This window comes from Tursiops truncatus, chromosome 6, assembly GCF_011762595.2.
Source record: "Tursiops truncatus isolate mTurTru1 chromosome 6, mTurTru1.mat.Y, whole genome shotgun sequence".
Taxonomy (NCBI): domain Eukaryota; kingdom Metazoa; phylum Chordata; class Mammalia; order Artiodactyla; family Delphinidae; genus Tursiops; species Tursiops truncatus.
The window spans coordinates 79,171,863-79,197,889 of NC_047039.1; the positions used below are offsets into that span (position 1 = coordinate 79,171,863).

The 26,027-nt window shown below is 38.1% G+C and overlaps 1 protein-coding gene across 5 annotated transcripts in view; it reads left to right on the top strand.

Annotated features, from left to right (window-relative positions):
• The window catches only part of RECK (reversion inducing cysteine rich protein with kazal motifs), a 73,138-nt gene that overhangs the window by 33,608 nt on the left and 13,503 nt on the right, over positions 1–26,027 (top strand). For all 5 annotated transcript variants that reach the window (XM_033858269.2, XM_019949123.2, XM_033858270.2 and 2 more), the window contains 7 exons: positions 8,798–9,065; positions 11,915–12,094; positions 16,322–16,534; positions 18,197–18,333; positions 21,686–21,826; positions 22,983–23,171; positions 24,683–24,805. In XM_033858269.2, coding sequence (XP_033714160.1) covers positions 8,798–9,065; positions 11,915–12,094; positions 16,322–16,534; positions 18,197–18,333; positions 21,686–21,826; positions 22,983–23,171; positions 24,683–24,805 — 1,251 coding nt within the window. The remainder of the gene's footprint in view (positions 1–8,797; positions 9,066–11,914; positions 12,095–16,321; positions 16,535–18,196; positions 18,334–21,685; positions 21,827–22,982; positions 23,172–24,682; positions 24,806–26,027) is intronic.

Consider the following 26,027-nt stretch of genomic DNA (forward strand, 5'->3'; position numbering starts at 1 on the left):
CATAAACAAAATGAAAAGACAGCTGTGGACTGGGAGAAAATATTTATAAACAACACGACCAACAAGGGCTTAATTTCCAAAATATACAAACAGCTTATACAACTCAATATCAAAAAAGTAAACAACCCGATCAAAAAATGGACAGAAGACCTAAATAGACATTTCTCCAAAGAAGACATACAGATGACCAGCAGGCACATGAAAAGATGCTCAATATTGCTAATTGTTAGAGAAATGCAAATCAAAACTACAATGAGTGAGAGGGCAGACAGCAGAAGCAAGAAGAACTATGGAACAAAAGCCACATTCACAGTAATATAGGCAAGATGAATAATATAGGCAAGATGAAAAGGCAGAGGGCTATGTACCAGATGAAGGAACAAGATAAAACCCCAGAAAAACAAGTAAATGAAGTGGAGATAGGCAATCTTCCAGAAAAAGAATTCAGAATAATGATATTGAAGATGATCCAGGACCTCGGAAAAAGAATGGAGGCAAAGATCGAGAAGATGCAAGAAATGTTTAACAAAGATCTAGAAGAATTAAAGAACAAACAAACAGAGATGAACAACACAATAACTGAAATGAAAAATACACTAAAAGGAATCAATAGCAGAATAACTGAGGCAGAAGAACAGATAAGTGACTTGGAAGACAGAATGGTGGAATTCACTGCTGCAGAACAGAATAAAGAAAAAAGAATGAAAAGAAATGAAGACAGCCTAAGAGACCTCTGGGACAACATTAAATGCAACAACATTTGCATTATAGGGGTCCCAGAAGGAGAAGAGAGAGAGAAAGGACCCAAGAAAATATTTGAAGAGATTATAGTCGAAAACTTCCCTAACATGGGAAAGGAAATAGCCACCCAAGTCCAGTAAGTGCAGAGAGTCTCATACAGGATAAACCCAAGGAGAAACACGCCGAGATACATAGTAATCAAATTGGCAAAAATTAAAGACAAAGAAAAATTATTGAAAGCAGCAAGGGAAAAACAACAAATAACATACAAGGGAACTCCCATAAGGTTAACAGCTGATTTCTCAGCAGAAACTCTACAAGCCAGAATGGAGTGGCATGATATACTTAAAGTGATGAAAGGGAAGAACTGACAACCAAGATTATTCTACCCAGCACAGATCTCATTCAGATTCGATGGAGGAATCAAAAGCTTAACAGACAAGCAAAAGGTAAGAGAATTCAGCACCACCAAACCAGGTCTACAACAAATGCAAAAGGAACTTCTCTAAGTGGGAAGCACAAGAGAAGAAAACGACCAACAAAAACAAACTCATAACAGTTGAGAAAATGGTCATAGGAACATCATATCGATAATTACCTTAAACATGAATGGATAAAATGCTCCAACCAAAAGACACAGGCTTGCTGAATGGATACAAAAACAAGACCCATATATATGCTGTCTACAAGAGATCCACTTCAGACCTAGGGACACATATAGACTGAAAGTGAGGGGATGGAAAAAGATACTCCATGCAAATGGAAATCAAAAGAAAGCTGGAATAGCAATACTCATATCAGATAAAATAGACTTTAAAATAAAGAATGTTACGAGACAATGTTACAAGGAAGGACACTACATAATGATCAAGGGATCAATCCAAGAAGAAGACATAACAATTATATATAATATTGTAAATATTTATGGTGCACCATAGGAGCACCTCAATACATAAGGCAACTGCTAACAGCTATAAAAGAGGAAATTGACAGTAACACAGTAATAGTGGGGAACTTTAACACCTCACCTACACCAATGGACAGACCATCCAACCAGAAAATTAATAAGGAAACACAAGCTTTAACTGACACAATAGACCAGATAGATTTAATTGATATTTATAGGACATTCCACCCAAAAAGAGCAGATTACACTTTCTCCTCAAGTGCGCATGGAACATTCTCCTGAATAGATCACATCTTGGTTCACAAATCAAGCCTCAGTAAATTTAAGAAAATTGAAATTGTATCAAGCATATTTTCTGACCACAATGCTATGAGATTAGAAATCAATTACAGGGAAAAAAACGTAAAAAACACAAACACGTGGAGGCTAAACAATACGTTACTAAATAACCAAGAGATCACTGAAGAAATCAAAAGAGGAAATCAAAAAATACCTAGAGGGCTTCCCTGGTGGCACAGTGGTTAAGAATCCGCCTGTCAATGCAGGGGAAACGGGTTCAAGCCCTAGTCTGGGAAGATCCCACATGTCATGGAACAACCAAGTCCGTGTGTCACAAGTACTGAGCCTGCACTCTAGAGCCTGTGCTCTGCAACAAGAGAAGCCACCGCAATGAGAAGCCAGTGCACCACAGCAAATAGTAGCCCCCGCTCACCTCAACTAGAGAAAAGCCCGGGTGCAGCAACAAAGACCCAGTGCAGCCAAAAATAAAATTAATTAATTTTTAAAAAATCATTTTAAAAAACCCTAGAAACAAATGACAGTGAAAACACGACAATCCAAAACTTACGGGATGCAGCAAAAGCAGTTTTAAGAAGGAAGTTTATAACAATACAAGCCTACCTCAATAAACAAGAAAAATCTCAAATAAACAATCTAAACTTACACCTAAAGGAACTAGAGAAAGAAGAACAAACAAAACCCAAAGTTAGTAGAAGGAAAGAAATCATAAAATCAGAGCAGAAATAAATAGAAACAAAACAATAGCAAAGATCAATAAAACTAAAAGCTGGTTCTTAGAGAAGATAAACAAAATTGATAAACCATTAACCAGACTCATCAAGAAAAAGAGGGAGAGGACTCAAATCAATAAAATTAGAAATGAAAAAGAAGTTACAACAGACACCACAGAAATACAAAACATCCTAAGAGACTACTACAACCAACTCTATGCCAATAAAATCGACAACCTGGAAGAATTGGACAAATTCTTAGAAAAGTATAGCATCCAAGACTGAACCAGGAAGAACTAGAAAATATGAACAGACAAATCACAAGTAATGAAATTGAAACTGTGATTAAAAATCTTCCAACAAACAAAAGTCCAGGACCAGATGGCTTCACAGGTGAATTCTATCAAACATTTAGAGAAGAGCTAACACCCATCCTTCTCAAACTCTTCCAAAAAATTGCAGAGCAAGGAACACTCCCAAACTCATTCTATGAGGCCACCATCACCCTGACACCAAAACCAGACTAAGGGGCTTTCCTGGTGGCGCAGTGGTTGAGAGTCCGCCTGCCAATGCAGGGGACATGGGTTTGTGCCCCGGTCTGGGAGAATCCCACATGCCGCGGAGCGGCTGGACCCGTGAGCCATGGCCGCTAAGCCTGCGCTTCTGGAGCCTGTGCTCCGCAACGGGAGAGGCCACAGCAGTGAGAAGCCTGCGTACCGCAAAAAAAAAAACAAAAAAAAAACCAGACTAAGATACTACAAAAAAAAATTATAGACCAATATCACTGATGAATATAGATGCAAAAATCCTCAACAAAATACTAGCAAACAGAATCCAACAACACATTAAAGGGGTCATACACCATGATCAAGTGGGATTTATCCCAGGGATGCAAGGATTCTTCAATATATGCACATCAATCAATGTGATAACCATATTAACAAACTGAAGAATAAAAACCATATGATCATCTCAATAGATGCAGAAAAAAGCTTTTGACAAAATTCAACACCCGTTTATGATAAAAACTCTCCAGCAAGTGGGCATAGAGGGAACCTACATCAACATAATAAAGGCCATATATGACAAACCCACAGCAAACATCATTCTCAGTGTTGAAAAACTGAAAACATTTCCTCTAACGTCAGGAAGAAGACAAGGATGTCCACTCTCGCCACTATTACTAAGCATAGTTTTGGAAGTCCTAGCCACGGCAATCAGAGAAGAAAAAGAAATAAAAGGAATACCAATTGGAAAAGAAGAAGTAAAGCTGTCACTGTTTGCAGATGACATGATACTATACACAGAGAATCCTAAAGATGCCATCAGAAAACTACTAGAGCTAATCAATGAATTTGGTAAAGTTTCAGGATACAAAATTAATGCACATAACTAATAAGAACCTGATATATATTTTAAAAAACTCAAAAATTCAGAAAAAAGAAAAAATTAATGCACAGAAATCTCTTGCATTCCTGTACACTAGTGATGAAAAATCTGAAAGAGAAATTAAGAAAACACTCCCATTTACCACTGCAACAAAAGGAATAAAATACCTAGGAATAAACCTACCTAGGGAGACAAAAGACCTGTATGCAGAAAACTGTGAGACACTGATGAAAGAAATTAAAGATGATACAAACAGATGGAGAAATATACCATGTTCTTGGATTGGAAGAATCAATATTGTGAACGTGACTATACTACCCAAAGCAATCTACAGATTCAGTGCAATCCCTATCAAATTACCAATGGCATTTTTCACAGAACTAGAACAAAAAATCTTAAAATTTGTATGGAGACACAAAAGACCCCAAATAGCCAAAGCAGTACTGAGGGAAGAAAACGGATCTGGAGGAATCAGGCTCCCTGACTTCAGACTATACTACAAAGCTACAGTAATCAAGACAATATGGTACTGGCACAAAAACAGAAATATAGATCAATGGAACAGAATAGAAAGCCCAGAGATAAACCCACGCACCTGTGGTCAACTAATCTATGACAAAGGAGGCAAGGATATACAATGGAGAAAAGACAGCCTCTTCAATAAGTGGTGCTGGGAAAACTGGACAGCTACATGTGAAAGAATGAAATTAGAACACTCCCTAACACCATACACAAAAATAAACTCAAAATGGATTAGAGACCTAAATATAAGACTGGGCACTCTAAAACTCTTAGAGGAAAACATAGGAAGAACACTCTTTTACATAAATCACAGGAAGATCTTTTTTGATCCACCTCCTAGAGTAATGGAAATAAAAGCAAAAATAAACAAATGGGATCTAATGAAACTTAAAAGCTTTTGCACAAAGGAAACTACAAACAAGATGAAAAAACTCTCAGAATGGGAGAAAATATTTGCAAACAAATCAACGGACAAAGGATTAATCTCCAAAATATATAAACAGCTCATGCAGCTCAATATTTAAAAAAAACTCAATCCAAAAATGGGCTAAAAACCTAAATAGACATTTCTCCAAAGAAGACATAAAGATGGCAAGGAAGCACATGAAAAGCTGCTCAGGGGCTTCCCTGGTGGCGCAGTGGTTGAGAGTCCGCCTGCTGATGCAGGGGACACGGATTCATGCCCCAGTCTGGGAAGATTCCCCATGCCACAGAGCGGCTGGGCCCGTGAGCCATGGCTGCTGAGCCTGCGCGTCCGGAGCCTGTGCTCCGCAACGGGAGAGGCCACAACAGTGAGAGGCCCACATACCGAAAAAAAAAAAGAAAAAAAAGCTGCTCAACATCACTAATTATTAGAGAAATGCAAATCAAAACTATAATGAGGTATCACCTCACACCAGTTAGAATGGGCATCATCAGAAAATCTACAAACAACAAATGCTGGAGAGGGTGTGGAGAAAAGGGAACCCTCTTGCACTGTTGGTGGGAATGTAAGTTGATACAGCCACTATGGAGAACAGTATGGAGGTTCCTTAAAAAACTAAAAATAGGATTACCATATGACCCAGCAATCCCACTACTGGTCATATACCCAGAGAAAACCTTAATTCAAAAAGACACATGCACCCCAATGTTCATTGCAGCACTATATACAATAACAAGCTCATGGAAGCAACCTAAATGCCCATCGACAGACGAATGGATAAAGAAGATGTGGTACATATATACAATGGAATATTACTCAGCCGTAAAAAGGAATGAAATTGAGTCATTTGTAGAGACATGGAGGGATCTAGAGACTGTCATACTGAGTGAAATAAGTCAGAAAGAGAAAAACAAATATCGTATATTAACACATGTATGTGGAACCTAGCAAAATGGTACAGAAGAACTGGTTTGCAGGGCAGAAATAGAGTCACAGATGTAGAGAACAAACGTATGGACACCAAGGGGGGAATGTGGCGGGGGATGGGGGATAGTGTGATGAATTGGGAGATTGGGATTGACATACATACACTATTATGTATAAAATGGATAACTAGTAAGAACCTGCTGTATAAAGAAATAAAATTCAAAAATAAATTTTAAAAATAAATAAAAAAAAGAAAACTACAATGAGAGAAGGAAAAGAACTACACCTCACACTAGTCAGAATGGCTGTCATCAAAAAGTCTACAAATAAATGCTGAAGAGGGTGTGGAGAAAAGGGAGCCCACTGACACTGTTGGTGGGAATGTAAATTGGTACAGCCACTATGGAGAACAGTATGGAGGTTCCTTAAAAAACTACAAATAAAGTTACCATATGATCCATCAATCCCACTCTTGGGTATATTTCTGGAAAAGATGAAAACTAATTTAAAAAGATACATGCACCCCAATGTTCATAGCAGCACTGTTTACAATAACCAAGGCATGGAGCTTCCCTGGTGGCACAGTGGTTAAGAATCCGCCTGACAATGCAGGGGACACAGGTTCAAGCCCTTGTCCGGGAAGATCCCACGTGCTGCAGAGCAACTAAGCCCATGTGCCACAACTACTGAGCCTGTGCTCTAGAGCCCGCGAGCCACAACTGCTGAAGCCCTCGTGGCACAACTACTGAAGCCCCCACACCTAGAGCCCGTGCTCAACAACAAGAGAAGCCACCACATTGAGAAGTCCGTGTACCGCAACGAAGAGTAGCCCCTGCTCGCCGCAACTAGAGAAAGCCCATGCGCAGCAACGAAGACCAAATGCAGCCAAAAATAATTAAATAAGATTTATTTAAAAAAAAAATAGCCAAGGAATGGAAACAACCCAAGTGTTCATCAACAGATGAATGGATAAAGAAGATGTGACATACACACACACACACACACACTCACACACACCCACAATGGAATATATTACTCAGCCATAAAAAAGAATGAAATAATACCATTTGCTGTAACATGGATGGAGTGGAGATTATCATACTAAGTGAAGTAAGTCAGACAAAGACAAATACTAAATGATATCACTTATATGTGGAATCTGAAAAATAATACAAATGAACTTTTTACAAAACAGATAGACTCACAGACATAGAAAACAAACTTATGGTTACCAAGGGGGAAGGGGGGTGGGGTGAGGGATAAATTAGAATATGGATTAAGATGTACACTACCACATACAAAATAGGTAAACAACAAAGATTTACTGTATAGCACAGGGAGCTATATTGAATATCTTGTGACAACATATGGAAAAGAATAAAAAAACCCAACATATATATGTATAACCGAATTACTTTGCTGTGCATGTGAAACTAACACAATATTGTAAATCAACTATACTTCAATACAAAAAAAAAAATGTATGTTTATAGAAGTACAAGATGTAATAAGCAAAAAAAAGCAAGTGTCAGAACTAAATGTGTATAGTAAGGTACATTTTTAGTTATATACCTATTCCACATTATATGGATGTGTAATGTTTGAATTTTACCAATGAAATTTATTACTTTTATAATAAAAACATCAATATAAATGAGATCCTGATACTTTTAAAAAATTAGGGCCTCCTAATGAACTTGCATGTTATGGGGTCTTCAAAATCTCAGCTTTGGAAAGCCTATAATCCACTTTGTTCATTTAGAGATGATCAGACTTTAAGAACTGACTAATTAAGCAAAACTGGCAAGAGACTTGTAAGACTCAGAAGCCAGATGCCAATGTTTTGATTTACACTGGGATATTGAACGACTTGTTTTTGTAAACTCAGAAGCAGTGCTATGTGCCTTGTTTGGCCAGAATCTAAAGCAGAACTCTAAGGCTTATGACATTTGTGTGGTTGTGTGATGAAAATCAGAGGGTGAAGCATTTGCCATAATAACCTTCATTCATTTTAAAGGCAGATCTGTCTTCACTGACATTTAGGCTATAGAGAGGTGCTGCTGAAGCAATGTTGACAGATAGCAGCTCAAAAAAAAAAAAAAAAAAGGCAGAAAAATGTTTTAAGGGTAGAACAACCATCTCAAATGTCTGTGCTAATACATAGGAAATCCGGAAAAGAAACCTACAGACAGATAACAGATATGCCTGAATAAGCTTCTTAAGAAGTCAAACTCCTAAGAAAACTACTTCAAAGAAGCCCTCTGAATCCTATAGACTTGTTGAAAGTGTTCTCTTGCTTTCTGACTTTTTATAGAAAAGTAAGGGCAGAAGCAAACTGATATCTTGTCAGAGTTTTTAATTGTATTATTTAAATTACTACTTAGATTAATTCATTTGCACAGATTTGTAAAAGCTTTATATCCCAGAATATAATGAAATACAGTATTTGTGGTTATTGCTATTAAAATTAGTCATCTTTCTCGTTATGTCAAGAACATAATCCCTTTTAGGTAGCTGTTTCTAGCATGAAATAATTCCAGTTTGATCTACAATACCCTTTCCAGGAACAGAAAATGCCTTGCATGTAAGGACCTCTTAGGTGTAAGAGGACCTTTCATTTATCTAGGAATAGTGCTGGAGATCCCATGATTGGGCACAGTGGTGAATCTGGGAATAAATACCTAGTCTACCTTTAGCTTTTCACTTATTTGCTATATTGCAAAGTAATGGAGAGAGAATTTGGTAGGCTTAGTATACTGGAGAAATTGACATGACTCAAGAGTAGTGACAGGTTCCAGTACACCACTGGGTCCTTCTGTCTGAGCAATGCATGACATAAAACCAGCTAATTAAGCCACTTATATTCTGAAAATGTAGGTTTATATTGCTGTGACAGAGCTGAAGATCATGCTTGCCAAAATGCCTGCAAGAGAATTCTGATGTCTAAGAAAACAGAAATGGAGATTGTTGATGGCCTCATCGAGGGTTGTAAGACCCAGCCTTTGCCTCAGGATCCACTTTGGCAGTGTTTTCTTGAAAGCTCACAATCTGTTCACCCTGGAGTCACTGTACACCCTCCTCCCTCTACAGGCCTTGATGGCGCTAAATTGCACTGTTGTTCTAAAGCAAACACTTCAACGTGTAGGTCAGTACCTCATTTTCCTTTATTAAAAACAGTAGAAAATAGCATTTTAATTAATGAATTTAAGTCTAGCAAATGTGTGTTATGTTCTTGCACTGTGTAGTCTTAAGAGTCTAGAAGATATAAAATCATTCTTTCATCCAGCAGATATTTATTGAGCATGATGTATATATAGAACATTGTTTTTGTACATTGAGCTAAAAGCACTGTGTTTTGCGGTGTGGAGGTTTAGCATTGGCAGGGCAATAAATATTTAAAGATGATGCAATATGAATTCTACCCTCGAGGTTATCGTCAAGTAAGCTTACAATTTAGGAGATGTTTTGACCAGACATCTAAGGGATATTCTTTTTGTTAAATTGTGAAACTTTGAACTTAATCAACTTTTTGCATGTGTTGGTGAATAACCTGGGCTGGCACTTATATCCAAAGTTAGACAGCAGTGTATTGGCATTCATTTGGATGATACACTTAGGGATAAAAAATTGGCAATACTATTTGTGTAGGTTGGAGGAAACACAATCTAGAGATAAGAATAAATGGAGATAAGGTAAAGGTTTAACACAGGCGAAACAGAAGTTTGCTTTATTAGAGATATTTTGGGTGAAAAGGTACCACATGTTACTAGAATATCCTGAAATGAATACGACATATGAGGAGTGAAACGATCTTTCCTCTGGTTTCTAAATTGGATGGACTTTAGCAAAAACTTGTGCCTAGAATAGCTCATCAGACTTTATCAAAGATATGAAAAAATCTGGAAAACATCCAAAGAAAATTAACAGAAGGGCTAAAAGAGAAGTTAAGTTGGCCCTATAATTCAGGAAATTGTATTGCTGATAGGAATTAATAAATGTACATATGGGAGGGATGCTGAGTACTTCTTTGAATGTCTACAAAAGAGTTTATGCCCTGTAGTCACTGGAGATAGGACTGGCTGTGTCATCCCAGAAGAATTTCAGTAAGAAACGTGGCACCTCGTACCTTGATGTAAGGTTTTATGGTTTACTGAATGCTTTCACTTTCATCTCGTTTCATCCTCATGAAACCTTACAAGATGACTGGTATCATCTTATGACTGATGTCAATTTGTATAATTCTTGTATATATATAGAAAACTAACTCTGAGATGTTAAACAATCTGTCCAAGGTCATTCAGAAAGTTAGGACTAAAGAAAGGACTGATTTCCAGATCAAGGTACCTAATGGATTTTTTTTTTTTTTTTTTTTTTTTTTTAATGGCTGCGTTGGGTCTTAGTTGCTGTGAGCAGGCTTTCTCTAGTTGTGGCAAGCAGGGCTACTCTTTGTTGCGGTGCACGGGTTTCTCATTGCTGTGGCTTCTCTTGTTGCGGAGCACAGGCTCTAGGCACAGAGGCTCAGTAGTTGTGGCACGTGGGCTCAGTAGTTGTGGCTCACGGGCTCTAGAGCACAGGCTCAGTAGTTGTGGTACACAGACTTAGTTGCACCGCGGCATGTGGGATCTTCCTGGACCAGGGCTCAAACCTGTGTCCCCTGCATTGGCAGGCAGACTCTCAACCACTGCACCTCCAGCGAAGTCCCTACCTAATAGATCTTGATATCAGCTTTCTCATCCCCATCATGTGTAAGCTCAATTGAGAGCAGGGACTTTGTCTCTTTTATTCACCACTGCATTTCCAGTGCCTTCAACAGGGCCTCACACAAAACAGGCACTCAATAAATGCTGGTAGAGTGAATGAGCAAACTTATAAAAGTAAAGATACCCTCCTCACAGGGGTAATTATGAGAGTCAAAATGTGACAGGGGTGGAGAATTTCTACTTGTGATTTTGCATATTCCGGTAGTATTAAAATTTTATATTATGTGTTACTTTTTTTGACACTTGTATTACATTTATAAATGTTAAAAATTAAACTAATGAATATAATGTGTGAAAGCACTTTGGAAATGATACTGATGTTATTTTAGCTTTATATATGCACTGAAGTTGCTTTATAATCATCGAGTACTGAAATAAAAATGCATACATATTACAATAGTGTATATATATATATATATATATAGTATATATTACTATATACAATAGTTTATAGCAGCTTTGGAATTCATAAAGCCTTTACATGTAGGCTATCTTGGTATATCTTAAGGAATATAAGTGGCTTGGGGATACTTTTTCAGGGAGAATCCAGTGAACCCTAAGTCTATAATGCTTTTTAAAAGGAGTCTGGGGCTTCCCTGGTGGCGCAGTGGTTGAGAGTCTGCCTGCCAGTGCAGGGGACGTGGGTTCGTGCCCTGGTCCGGGAAGATCCCACGTGCCGCGGAGTGGCTGGGCCCCTGAGCCATGTCCGCTGAGCCTGCGTCCGGAGCCTGTGCTCCGCAACGGGAGAGGCCACAACAGTGAGAGGCCCACGTACCGAAAAAAAAAAAAAAAAAAAAGGAGTCTGAGGATCATGTCACAGTTTTGCCTCCTGTGATTGAAGTATAAATATAGTGGACTATATCTTTGTGGAGGCAACACCATATGCTTTACCTTACTTCAAGTAAAGGTAAAAGAGAGATCAGAAATATAAAGGGGAATAATTGTGCCAAGAATAAGGATGTACAATACTATAATTAAACATTAAATTTAGCACTGAGCTTTCTAGAAACCATAGCAAAAAGGAAAGAGATGGATAATAAAGCTAACTTTTTCATATAAAAGATGACTTTTTCAGGCTCTAAATTCTAGAAGATAGATCTTAGTCTTTTGGTTTTTGTACTTTTTTTTTCGTTTATGTTCTAAAGTACAGTTCATAGAGTTCACGTTTTATGCAAATCAAATATTTATTCATTTGGCTTATCTGTACGTTTCTTCATTTGTTCTTTTGTTTCAGGGAACTGTGCACTAAACTTTATAGCATGAGCTGGGGCAATACACAGAGTTGGCAAGAGTTTGATCGCTTTTGTGAATATAATCCAGTGGAAGTGTCCATGTTGACCTGTTTAGCAGATGTTCGGGAACCTTGCCAGTTGGGCTGTAGAAATCTTACTTACTGTACTAATTTTAACAACAGGTAGGAGCAAATTACTATACGTGGAATAGAAGTATTTTATCATTAATTGCCTTGTTTTTAAATAAGTGAAAAGATCATTTTACTCTGATTTTGTTCCTGCTAAGTTAAAAGGAAGTAGTATACCTTTATCATTTCATCTTTAAATGCTATATTCTATCTTGTAAATCACCCCTGGGAAAGGAAGCACTGTAACAAAGTCCCTTCTAATCTCGAGATACTTCAAACCTCTAGAACTCAAAGAGTCTCCTCTGCCTTCAGTCTACCATTCTTCCCCTCTCCCTTCTGCTGCACCACCAGTGGAAATAATTCACTGCAGAATAAAACACTGTGAGCAATTTGCTCATCCAAATGCCCTCTTACGGACAATTTGTGTTTTTTTTGTTTTTTTGTTTTTGTTTTTGTGGTACGCGGGCCTCTCACTGTTGCGGCCTCTCCTGCTGCGGAGCATAGGCTCAGGACGTGCAGGCTCAGCGGCCATGGCTCATGGGCCCAGCCGCTCCGCGGCATGTGGGATCTTCCCGGACCGGGGCACGAACCTGTGTCCCCTGCAACTGCAGGCAGACTCTCAACCACTGCGCCACCAGGGAAGCCCGGACAATTTGTTTTGAAAGACCTTCAGATTGGTTGAAGTTCCCACTCAGTGAGTCCCCTATTTCATACAAAAACTTTCTTTACAGAAGCAATTTGAATAGGTGTTTCCCTGAGATATCAGTTATGGTATGAAAAATAAGGGCCAAGAACTGAATTAATGGCTGAAGAAGCAATGAAGAAAACAGAAAAAGGGCATCCAGAAGCATAGAGAATGCCATATCAGAGAAGCCAGAGAGGGAGAGTTTCTAAAGAAAAGGGGACTGGCTGGTTTTATGAGCTGCAGCCCAGAGATCAAGAACACAAAAAGGAAGAGAATCATTCAGTTGAGGCAGAAGGAAGTTCAGAGGATACTCACCTCAAGCTAACACACATCCGATCCTCTTAAATGTATTCAGATTATTATTTTGAGTAAGAAAATTGAGGTATCTTTACAACTAGTGTTAGCCAATAAGCACCTGGCTTAGAGGTTGAGCAAATTTGAAGTCTATGAAATGTTTCAAGTTAAATTTGCACATAGTTCTAGCTTCTGGTAATGGTGGAGCAGTTTGTGTCAGACTGCCACTCCTGTCAGTACCAATTATGAGCTCTGCACAAAATATAAAAACATAATTGTTTTGAAGCCATTTGAGAGTGACCAAAAGCAGGAGGAAGTACATCTCATGAAAGATAGAAGCCACACTGAGTGGGGGCCACATTTATCCAGTTTTTTCTTCATGGGCACTCTCAGTCCCCTGGCATGGCATATAGAATTCAAGCAAAAAGCAGCAGTCTTGGGCTGAGGAGTTAAGAGATCACAGTTTGGGGCTGCCAGAGTGGCTGGATATGAAATTGGAAAATCCCAGAAAGGAGGGAACCACAAAAGGAGATGCCCCAACAATCTGCACAAGCTCCCCTTAAATCCTTTTTAACAAAGTCACAGGGTACAACTTTAACATACAAAAGCCAATTGTATTTCTGTATATTAGCAACAAACAATTAGAAAATGAAATTTATAAAAAAAAATTTATACAATTGCATCAAAAATATGAAATACTTAGAGATTAACAAAAGATGTGCAAGAACTCTACACTAGGAACCAGAAAACTTTGAAGAGAGAAGTTAAATGGAGAGAAGTACCATGTTCATGGATTAGAAGACTCAATATTGTTAAGATGTTAATTCTCCTGAAACCAATCTCTAGATTCCGTGCAATCTCAATCAAAATCCCAACCAGCTTTTTAAAATAGAAAGTGCCAGACTAATTCTAAAATTCATATGAAAAGACAAATAACCTAGAAGAGCTAAAACAATTTTTTTAAGGAATAAATTTGGAGAACTTACAGTACATGATTTCAAGACTTATTATAAAGCAATAGAAATTAAGTCAATGTAGCAATTCCCTGGTGGTCCAGTGGTTAGGACTCTGTGCTTTCACTGCCGAGGGCCCAGGTTCAGTCCCTGGTCAAGGAACCTAAGATCCCACAAGACGTGTGGTGCAGCCAAAAAAGAATAATAATAAATTATATAATAATAAATAAATAAAATTTTTTTAATTTTAAAAAGAAATTAAATCAATGTAATATTGGCATAAGTTTAGACAAATAGATCAATGACAAAATAGGCAAGAACAGACCCACACATATAAATTGATTTTCAACAAAGGCAGCAAGGCAATTCAGTGCAAAAAGAAACATCTTATCAACAAATGATGCTGGAACAACTGAATATCTGTATGAAAAAAATAAAACCTTAACCTCCATCTCACACCATCCACAAAAATTAATTCAAGATGGGTCGTAGAACTAAACATAAAAGCTAAAAATAAAAGCTTCTAGAAAAAAAAATAGGAGACTATGTTGATAGCCTTGATATAGCCAGAGATTTTGTAGGCAGGACACAAAATACACTAATTATAAAAGAAAAAAATTAATGAACTAGAGTTCAACAGTAAACATTTTTGTTCACCAAAAGACACCATTTAAAATTTGAAAAGATAAGCCACAGTCTGAGAAAAAATATTCAATATATTACACATGTACACACACACAATCACACACACGTGCATTTGACAGAGGTCCTGTATCCAGAATATATAAATAACTCCCACAGCCTCATAATAAAAAGTCAAACAACCCAATTAAAAAATGGGCAAAAAATTTTCAAGGACACTTCATCAAAGAAGACATCAAAAGAGCCACTTAGTATATGAAAAAGTGTATTACCATTAGTTATGCAAAATGCAAATAAAAACCCCAATGAGATGCCTCCTCATACCAAATAGTTAAAATTAGAAGACTGACAAGCATGTAAACCAACTAGAAGTTTCATACATTGCTGGTGGGAGTGTAAAATGGTATGACCACTCTGGAAAACAGTTTGGCAGTTTCTTAATAAGTTATGACCCAAAAATGCCATTCATAGCCAGGGGAAAGAGACATGAAAACTAGAAACAACCTTAATGTCTATAAAACAGTGAATGAATAAACCAGCATTTCTCAAAGTGTGGTCTGCAGTCCCCAAAACCCCTTGAGATCAAAACTATTTTTATAATAATACTAAGATGTTATTTGTCTATTTCACTCACATTCTCAAAAGAGTGAAGAGTGAAGTTTTCCAGCTGCTTTAAGACATGATACAGCAACAGATTGAATGTAGGAGCAGATATGAAAATGCAGCTGTCTTCTATAAAGCCAGACATTAAGTAGATTTTCAAAACTATAAAACAGATCTACCCTTCTCACTAATTTTTGCTTTAGCATGTAATGGGTTTATTATCATTTTAAATGAATAAGTACTTTAAAATCTCTCAGTTTTGATTTACAGTGTGATGGGTAGGGGTGGATATAACCCACATAAACAAAAACTTTTTGAGAACTTAATAATTTCAAGAATGTAAATGAGTCATGAGATCAAAAAGTTTGGGAACCACTGAGATAAACAAATTGTGGTACATTTATTAATGGAATACTACTGAACAATAAAAAGAACAATTTATATGTATAACAACATAAGTAAATCTCAAGAAGATTATTTAGCTAAAGACACTAGACCCAAAAGAATACATATAGTATGATTCCATTTATATGAAGTTCTACAACGGGCAGAATTAATCGATGGTGATCTAAGCACAGATGGTGGTGGCCTCTGGGGTGCAGTCAGCAGGGAGGGCATTGACTGGACAGGGACACAAAGGAACTTTGTGACATGATGGAAATGCTTCTTTATTGATTTGGATATGCCTGTGTAAAGGTACATGTTTGTTAAATCACATCAAACTAACCATAAAATCTGTAAATTTTATTTTTATAAATAATACCTCAATTTTTAAAACTTGGACTTTAATATTTATTTTGTGAAATGAAAGAAATGGTATAGTTGGAGATGATAGTCCTGTCCACAGTGTTTTAAAGTTTTTAACTGCCTCACAAAAATCCGTATTATAAAGAAAAATTGCAATCAGAGTCTTAATGCTAGTGTCTATGTCTACATTGAATTTTCATATATTCAAAGCTGACAATCTTTGATAGGTTGTATGTACTTTCTTCCTTAAAAAAAAAATCAGATTTTCCTGATGCATTAGCATGTCAAGATTTTACACATTGTTTCTCTGTAGAAAGTAATTGCCTCTTGATTCCTTCTGGACTTTTTTCTCTTCAGACCAACAGAACTTTTCAGGAGTTGCAATGCTCAGTCAGATCAAGGAGCCATGAATGACATGAAGCTGTGGGAGAAAGGAAGCATAAAGATGCCATTTATCAACATACCTGTTCTTGACATTAAAAAGTGCCAGCCAGAAATGTGGAAAGCAATAGCTTGTTCACTGCAGATTAAACCTTGTCATAGTAAATCCCGGGGAAGTATTATTTGCAAGTAAGTTTCTTTCATCATAATGACTCTCTGGTTTTGGTTCAGACCTTTCATGATCTCTACTCACAGCCTATCTTTAGTTTTCTTTCCCACCACTTCCTTTTGCCCATCACCCCCACATGTTAAATGCTTTTCCTCCTCTGCTGAAAATACTCTTCCATCTCCACTCGCCCACTGCCTGTCCTTCTTAGCCTCTCTCAAATACCAGTCATTCCTATGGAATCTTCCCAGATTTCTCCAGCTGATAGTAATTTATCCTTACTACAAATTTCTGTAGACCTTTATTTGTACTTCTCTTATGGAACTTAGTTCAAGAAACATTGCATATCTTCAATGCACAATTCTATTTGTATATTTTAATTTGTGTACTTGTTTTATATTCTGTTAGACCTTGCTCTCCTTGAGGAGTTCATTCTTCTTTGTACCTCTCTTTTCTTATCTCCTCTCTCCTCTTTTTCTCCTCTTCAGGGATTAGCATAATCCTAATATGCAATAGGTATTCCAAAAATGTTTGATGAGTGAAAGACTTAGTAAATATAGTCATTAGGGCCTGTTCCTAAAACATTTTGTGAATGGTTTGCTTAAGATCTAGGATAAAGTACAAGGACCTACTGTATAGCACAAGGAACTATACTCAGTATTTTGTAATAACCTATAAGGGAGAAGTATCTGAAAAAGAATGTATATATATATAAAGAAAAAGAATATATATATATATAACTGAATCACTTTGCTATACCTGAAACTAACACAACATTATAAATAAAACTATACTCCAATAAAAAATAAAATTTTAAAAAAGTAAATAGGAAGACAAAAAAAAAAAAGGATCTAAGATAAAGATGAAAGCTGCTATGGTGGGTGAAACCAAAAGCATTAACTACATAGTAATCTGTGTCAGCTGCTCTTCGAGCATCTTTTTTTCCAAAACCAAGGTAATATCCAGCCCTTAAGGTGTTGGTATGTGGCTCAGTGCTGCTGGGCACTTGATGACTGACTGCAGATTATTTCAACCTTGAATAGGGTCCGGATCTGTTCTCTGACATGACTTGAGGGTGGCCTGAGTAGGGGAGAGATGAGGGGTAACTACTGGGTGACAAGCAAGAGGCAACAAGTGGGAAATTTATAGACTCTTAGCACAGAAATTTTATAGATGTCAAATCCCTATTGAAGACAGAAAATTTTAAAGTAGTGGATTTTCCAGTTGTTATAGGCCAAACACCTTAATGTTGATAACAAAGCAGATTTTTAAAAAGAGAATGGCAGGAAGGGAGTGATAGAAGAAGAAAGGAAGAAGCAAGCATGCATAAGGTCCTGAGACAATGTATGATTTTGCAAAGAGCAAATCAGATTAGCCTAGGTTCATTTCCTTTCAAAGACAGTGAAAAGCCACACTGATGGTAGTAACAGTAAGTATGAGTGTAACATTTGAGCAAGGCCTTTGATCTCAGGTCGGAGAAAGTTAGGCATGCTTTGATATGGTAATACATTACTTACTCCTCAACTTAATAAGGTCTGCTATCACTCCTATTCTCTTTTGTCATAGTTACACCTATAAAGTGTGAAACATTGTTGAGTTATGAAAACTGAAACAGAATTGATATTGGCTAGACAACGTGAGGCAGTTCCTCAAACCCTAAATTTGTGTGTGTTTTCCTTTTCAAGATCAGATTGTGTGGAGATTCTGAAGAAATGTGGGGACCAGAACAAATTCCCTGAAGACCACACAGCTGAAAGTATTTGTGAGCTTCTGTCACCTACAGATGACCTGGAGAACTGTATACCTTTGGATACATATCTCAGTAAGTACTTTGGTTTTTTTAATTTCAAAGGCTTCTCCCTTCTGTCTCTGCCCTTGTTGTTTGCTTTGGATGAGTATCATTCTGTTAAGAACATGTGGTTTAATGATACTACCTCAACTGCAGACTCTTATTTGCTTGGCCTCTTTGGCTCAGGAAAGAATTGTCATCTTTCTCTCTTTTCTTTTTTTAATTTTTATTGGAGTCTAGGTGATTTACAACGTTGTGTTAGTTTCAGGTGTACAGCAAAGTGAATCAGTTATACATATACATATATACACTCTTTTTTAGATTCTTTTCCCGTATAGGACATTACAGAGTATTGAGTAGAGTTCCCTGTGCTATACAATAGATCCTTATTAGTTATCTGTTTTATATATAGTAGTGTGTATATGTCAATCCCCCCCATCTTAAAATATGTACAGAGAAGCAATTATTATATCAGTCTGAGGAGGTAGTGAACTGTTATCAATCAGGAATTCTAAGTGGTGAATCAGGGGCCAGCATACTCAGATAACCAGCCTTTTATCATTGCCGTCTCCTTGCCATGATTTGACCAAGAAGTGGAATTTCCCCTAGGGATTCTTCAGCTTTCTGTCGTCGGAATATCAGTGGACCTGAGCCAGGTGTTGGCTTGGACTTATCCACCAAATAGGGGGTAAGGAATGATGGTCTGGGTTAGTTCATGAAAAATGGAATTTTTCTGTGCCAAATACTCCTGCCAAGAGCTAGAAGAATAAGTTGGTATCTTCTTGAGGGATTCTGGAGCTAAGCTTCCTGGCAGGAGGTGACTATGTGTGGTGGAAACCAGGGATTAACAAGTAGAACTCATACACACCATGTAGTTAGGGTAAGGGAAGTGTTTAGGCTGCCACCAGGGGGCATTAGTGCCATGGGCTAGCTGGAAAGGCAGTGAGTTCAGCTCCTGCTAGCTTTGTTTTCCTGTGTTAGAGAGGATTAAGTTCAACTGCAAATGACAGAACAGATAGAAGCAAAAGAAAGCCCAGAAGTAAATAGTCCAGGGCTGTTATAGTGGCTCCATCATCAGGAACCTAGCCTCCTTTTTCTTTCTCCACCATCCTTAGTGCTTGGCTTCCATCATCAAGGTTACTTCATGTATTTATCGTCACAACATGACTACTGTAATTCCAGCCACCATATCCTAGTGTAAGGGAAAACCACGCCTAATTGTAAGGGAAACTGGGAGAGATGTTTTTATCTGTGGGCCCATTGCCATCCTGCTATATATAGCAGAAAATGTCTGCTATATTTTCTCAAGACAAACAAACTGTGTCCCTTAGCCTTAGTGACCAGTATAGAAAAAAAGATAGCATTAGACTAGAATCATAGGCAGATCACTTCTTTGAGTCTCAGCTTCCCTATTTATAAAATGATTGGGCTGGATGAGATAAACTCCAAGAGCCTTCTACCTCTGTTAGCCTTAGAGGGTGAGTCTGGCCTAAAATCAAGTAGGCAAAATGAATGTATTCACAATCCTGGATGCTATTAGAGCAGTCAAATATATGTGTAGAAGGAAACTTTTTCAGTGGGAGGAAACTTAAAGAAATGCTTTTGTTTAAATTTCAATACTCTTTTTAAATATCACACATATAGTTGGCCCTGCATATCCACAGGTTCCGCATTTGCAGATTGAAAATATTCGGAAAAGAAAAATTCCAGAAGGTTCCAAAAGGCAAAACTTGAATTTGCTGTATACCTGGCAACTATTTACATAGCATTTACATTTTATTTACAACTATTTACATAGTATTAGGTGTTATAAATAATCTAGAGATAGACTTCCCTGGTGGTACAGTGGTTAAGAATCCGCCTGCCAATGCAAGGATCACAGTTTCGAGCCCTGGTCCAGGAAGATCCCACATGCCATGGAGCAACTAAGCCTGTGCGCCACAACTACTGAGCCTGCACTCTAGAGCCCGCGAGCCACAACTACTGAAGCCCATGTGCCTAGAGCCCGTGCTCCACAGCAAGAGAAGCCACCCCGGGCTTCCCTGGTGGCGCAGTGGTTGAGAGTCCGCCTGCCGATGCAAGGGACACGGGTTCGTGCCCCGGTCCGGGAAGATCCCACATGCCGCGGAGCAGCTAGGCCCGTGAGCCACGGCCGCTGAGCCTGCGCATCCGGAGCCTGTGCTCTGCAACGGGAGAGTCCACAACAGTGAGAGGCCCGCGTATCGCAAAAAAAAAAAAAAAAAAGAGAAGCCACCGCAATGAGAAGCCCGCGCACCACAACGAAGAGTAGCCCCGCTCGCCGCAACTAGAGAAAGCCCGCGCACAGCAATGAAGACCCAACACAGCCAAAAATAAATTAATTAATTAATTTAATTAAAATAAATAATCTAGAGATGATTTAAACTATACAGGAGAGAGTACTTAGGTTATATGCAAATACTATGTATGCCTTTTTTTTTTTTTTAATGGTTTTATATATTTATTTATTTATTTATTTATTTTGCGGTACGCGGGCCTCTCACTGTTGTGGCCTCTCCCGTTGCGGAGCACAGGCTCCGGATGCGCAGGCTCAGCGGCCATGGCTCACGGGCCCAGCTGCTCCACGGCATATGGGATCCTCCCGGACCGGGGCACGAACCCACGTCCCCTGCATCGGCAGGCGGACTCTCAACCACTGCACCACCAGGGAAGCCCCTGTATGCCATTTTATATAAAGGACTTGAGCATCCTCAGTTTTTGGTATCCATGGAGGTCCTGGAACCAATCCCCCACAGATGCTGAGGGATGACTGTATATTAAATGAGATTCTTCCTTGGTCATTGTTTAACAAGAAATATAATCATGGTATAGGGTCCATCTTACCATAATAAATTACCATCATTTATGGTGAAATGTGCTAAATTATCCCTCTTAGACATAAGCTATTTGACTACCTTATTGAAAATATACCTGTTACTTTCCATCCCCTTACACTGCTTATTATTTATTGTTATCTGACTTTTTATTTACATAGATATACACACACACACACACACACACACACACACACACACATACACACACAGTGTCTATTTATTGTCTATTTCCTGATCAGAATGTAAACTCTATGTTAGAGATTTGTCTATTTTGTTCACTACTGTGTCTCCAGTACCTAGAACCTTGCCAGGTGTATTGTAGGCACCCAATAACATTTATTTATAACAAATGAATGAATGTATGTTTATGCTAAATGCACAAATGATCAAGGAATCTGAGTATTTTAATAGCTTACTAGAATCAGTCCTCATGAGCTGTCCATTTGTTCCAGATGTCATTAACTCAGACAATTTACAGACCTCTGTTACTCTTTTGGGTTGGTTAAACTGATCTGTTTTTGTTTTTTCAGGACCAAGTACTTTGGGTAACATTGTAGAAGAAGTAACTCATCCCTGTAACCCAAATCCTTGCCCTGCTAATGAGCTCTGTGAGGTAAACCGGAAAGGGTGTCCGTCTGGTGATCCCTGCCTTCCATACTCTTGTGTTCAAGGTAAGAGGTAGATGGGTGGGGTGTGGGGTGGGTATGAGTACGTGCCTCTGCTGTTTCTTCATAGGAGTTATCTTTGGAATGAGATTATTTTCTAAATTATGTTTTTCTGTAATGTTCAAGGTTTTTCCAACATGTATTATTTATGTAAGCAGAAAAAGACAAAGACAAATGTAATTTTCAATAGTCATTTTGATTGTAACCTAATTTCAATCCAAAACCAGACTCTCATAACGAGTCATAGGGTTCTTGACAACAAAAGAAGAAAGACCCTTGGGCCAGCTTTTTGTACTTTGTCTTCTATGCTGTAATGTTTGAGAAGATGTACTGCACACTGTTCGTGTTTTTTCTTTTCTCTCCTTTAAAACATGGAGAAATAGCATTCTCAATCGGATGTGTAATTATCTTCATAAATTTAATGTTGTGCTGAAATGCACATGATCTTAAGGCTGAAAAATTTTTATCCCATAGAATTTTTATGGTCTTTATCTCTCTGTGGGTCCCTTTAGAATATAGTTGCTTTCTTTTATCTATTTTCCAATTGAAAATGTTTCTTTATCGTGTTAGAATCAACATTTTTAAACATGTGTGAAGTAAAAAGGAACAAAAGATTAAATAAGCATGATATCTCAAAAGACCATGTATAATATTTGTGTAATGCTATAATATATCAGCTATAGCATCATAATAAATCTTGTTAAATTTGGAAACAAATGGGTTTTCCTTAAGTCCAATCAAGTATTCAACTTTTCTTTGAACTTAAGATGTACTTGTATTCCATCACTAAAAGTTTTCTGACCAAGATTATTCTAAAACTAGTCAGTCGCCATACTCCATTTTAAAAATATCTGTGATTTTAACATACATTTGATAAGCCTAAAGAAATAAAAAACTACATATCTGATAGCATTTTTGTACAGAACTATTGGTAACTTTGAGGTACATGTCCTTTAATCATCACCATCTCACAGAACATGGAATTTTTGTTTGAGAGGTTATGCTTTTGGCCCGTGAACCAAAGCAGTTCTTTAGTGAAAGTTCTATTACATAATCTTCAGTGGCCACACAGTACCTATAAGACTTGTGTGAAGTGTATCTAATGTCATAAAACAATATCAGAGAACAATACCAACTCTCTCAGCTAATTTTGTCTATACAGGTTGCAAATTGGGAGAAGCATCTGATTTTATTGTCCGTCAAGGGACACTGATCCAAGTGCCATCATCTGCAGGGGAAGTTGGTTGTTATAAAATTTGCTCATGCGGGCAAAGTGGACTCTTAGAAAACTGTATAGAGATGCACTGTATAGACCTTCAGAAGTCTTGTATTGTTGGAGGAAAAAGAAAAAGTGAGTCTTGAACTGTTTTTGTTTTTAACATGAGATTAGTTATATTAATTTTGTAGGGAGAACATTGGATGGGTTCTCACCAGAAAGTAAAGTCTACAAAGCAGATATTCCAGGGAAGTATTTTTCAACTATACAGAACATGAGGACTTCTAAGGAACCCTCTTAGAAGCCTCATCAAGAAGGGACTAATAGCTAATAATAACTAACACTTGAACTCTTAACTGTGTGCCAAGCACTATGCTAAGTCTTGGCCTGTGTTATCTCCTTAAATCCTCCCAGTTGCTCTTCGATACGGGTGCTATTGTAAAGAAGCTGATGGTAAGAGAGGTCACCCACCTAGTAAGTGACCAAAGCAGTATTCAGTCCCAGGCCTATTCGACTCCAAAGCCCTTGCCCTCCACAGGCAAGGACACAGGTCTACCCCTCCCCACCCCTTCCTCAACAGTCTCTCTCCCCCTGCCCCTTTCCCAGAAGTAAAACTCAGAGTTTGACGTCATGCAAAGCAAACTGGGGGATGGAAACTACACTGTTGATTCGTGGTTGCGAGAGAGCACATTAAAAGGTGCCCTGCTTTATCGCCTTCTCTAAAAGTCTAAGAGTCTTGCTTTCTCACTGTTTCCTTAACCATCTTTTGCTTATAACCCTAATAACTGTTCATATCAATATATAACCTCAAAAATTGTGAAAAAATACCACTTTTGAGAATGTGTTCCCCACTACACGTGCTCATTCTGCTACCCTTACCTCTATGTCCATCCCCCTACCCATCAACCAGAGTAGTTCAGCTTTCATATGCCTCTTGCTTTACTCTTCTGGGTGAGATTTTATTTTAAGAAGAGTACTCTTGGCTAAAAAGGGCTTGCAAATTTCTGCTTAGACCAGCAAGTCAGGTATTCATTGCTTAGTCCATATTCTAAAATGTAATGTATGTACCTTGAATCACAGAAAACATCTGAAGATAGACAAGTTCATTCCTTCCATAAGCTTTCACTGATTAAATGCCTGTTCTGTACAAAAGAACATACTAGTGCCTTGTGGAGCTGAAACTAGGGTGAGGGATTGAGGTCATGCTTTGCATGCTAAGAAGGGAGAGAATTTGAGCCACAAAAAGGAGCAGACCAAATGTATGTACTTTAAGGAGCTAGTCATTTCTGCCAGGGCATCAGGAGAGTCTTCAACCCAAAGATGGCATCAGGACTGGTCCTGGAAAGATGAATAAAGTTCCAGAAGGAGGAAAGGAATGAGCACTTGAGGCAAAAGAGGTAGCCAGGAACATTCTCAGAGAATAAGGAGCAGTCTGGTGAGATGAGCACATTAGGGGTTTGGAGGGGTATGGTGGGAGGTAAATACAAAACTATAAGTATTACAAATTTAACTCCCTAGTTTGTGTACTCAGAAGTCATCTTTCAAGAATTTCTATTTTAAAGCTCTTTAAACTATTACATTTTTTAATTTATGATTTATTTATAAATGCATTACATAGATCAACATTTTATTTCTCTTTCTCTCAGGTCATGGAACTTCCTTTAATATTGACTGCAATATCTGTTCTTGTTTTGCTGGTAATTTGGTGTGTTCTACCCGCCTGTGTCTCAGTGAGCACAGCTCAGAAGATGACCGTCGTACCTTCACAGGTAACCATGGTCACCCAGAAGCTGCCCTCATCCCTTTGTACTCATGTTCCCTTCAAGGCAGCTTCTCTGGTCTTGCCTTAACTGCAAATTTTCACAGTAATATTAATACATAACCTGAGAGCAAGGCACTTTCCTCTCTGGATCTGTTGCCTCCTCTATAAATTGAAGGCATTAAACTAAGTGGTTTCTTAGGGTCCTTTTAGAGTTCCATGAGTCAAAAAGAGCAGGGCCAGTGATTGGGATGGTTTTAGTTAAATGTAATTTTTCTACTTGCTAAAATACCCATTTATCCCTACCATTATGGTCTAAAGTGTCCATGTATTTTCTAAATTTGCTTCTGTTTTAATGTTTTTATTACCACCTTCTTTCTTGTCCTACCTTGTCTTACTGAATTCATATAGGTAGGGACCCCTATAAACAAAGCTATAGGTAGAAAAAATAAAGAGTGTTTCTCCCAATCTACTATATAAAATCTAGAAGTTAGATGTATCAAGTCTCGCTTGGGAGATTTCTGGAATGTTGAAGGGTGATAACAAAAGCAAGACAAAGACAAAGGTTGTAAACGCCTTACATAGATTCCTTCCATTCATATCTCCTTAGGGATGGGGAAAAACAGGAAAGTAACTCAGGAAATTATTGTAATTTTGAAACTTAAGAATTTTTGTGAACAATCGGTCAAGAATATGACTTTCTTGACTTTCCTTTGCTTTATGCTGCTGGTATTATGCTCACACCAGCTGCAATAAGTGAAAAACCTAGCTCGATGGGATGCTCTTTTCTTGAGAAGAAGCTACGGTTGTCAACAGCAACAGCACAGTGGCTGGCATCTGCTGGTATCTGCTTTTTCCCAAATCTGAAATACCTTTGCTTCTGGGTGAAGAGGAACCAGGTAGCTGCCCTTACTCCATGTCTTGCTGCTGCACCAGCAGCTTGATTCTCCTTCCATGGAGTTGGTATTACACATGGAGTGGGGTAGGAAGAGAACAGAATAGGGTTTTACCAACCTTGTATCTCCAGCCCATTGGAAATAAAAAGGAGATCAGAAGTAAGAAGTGAACGGCAGACTGATGAGGAAGTAGAGGGAGGACTAGCTCCACCCCATCCTCTGTCCACCCTAATGAGTACCAGTCTTTGCTGCTTTATTCTTCTGTTGTTGTTGTCCTTTATTTTTATCCTTTGTCTGCTTGGTCTGATGAGGACAATTCATTCTGCTTAGAGAAAC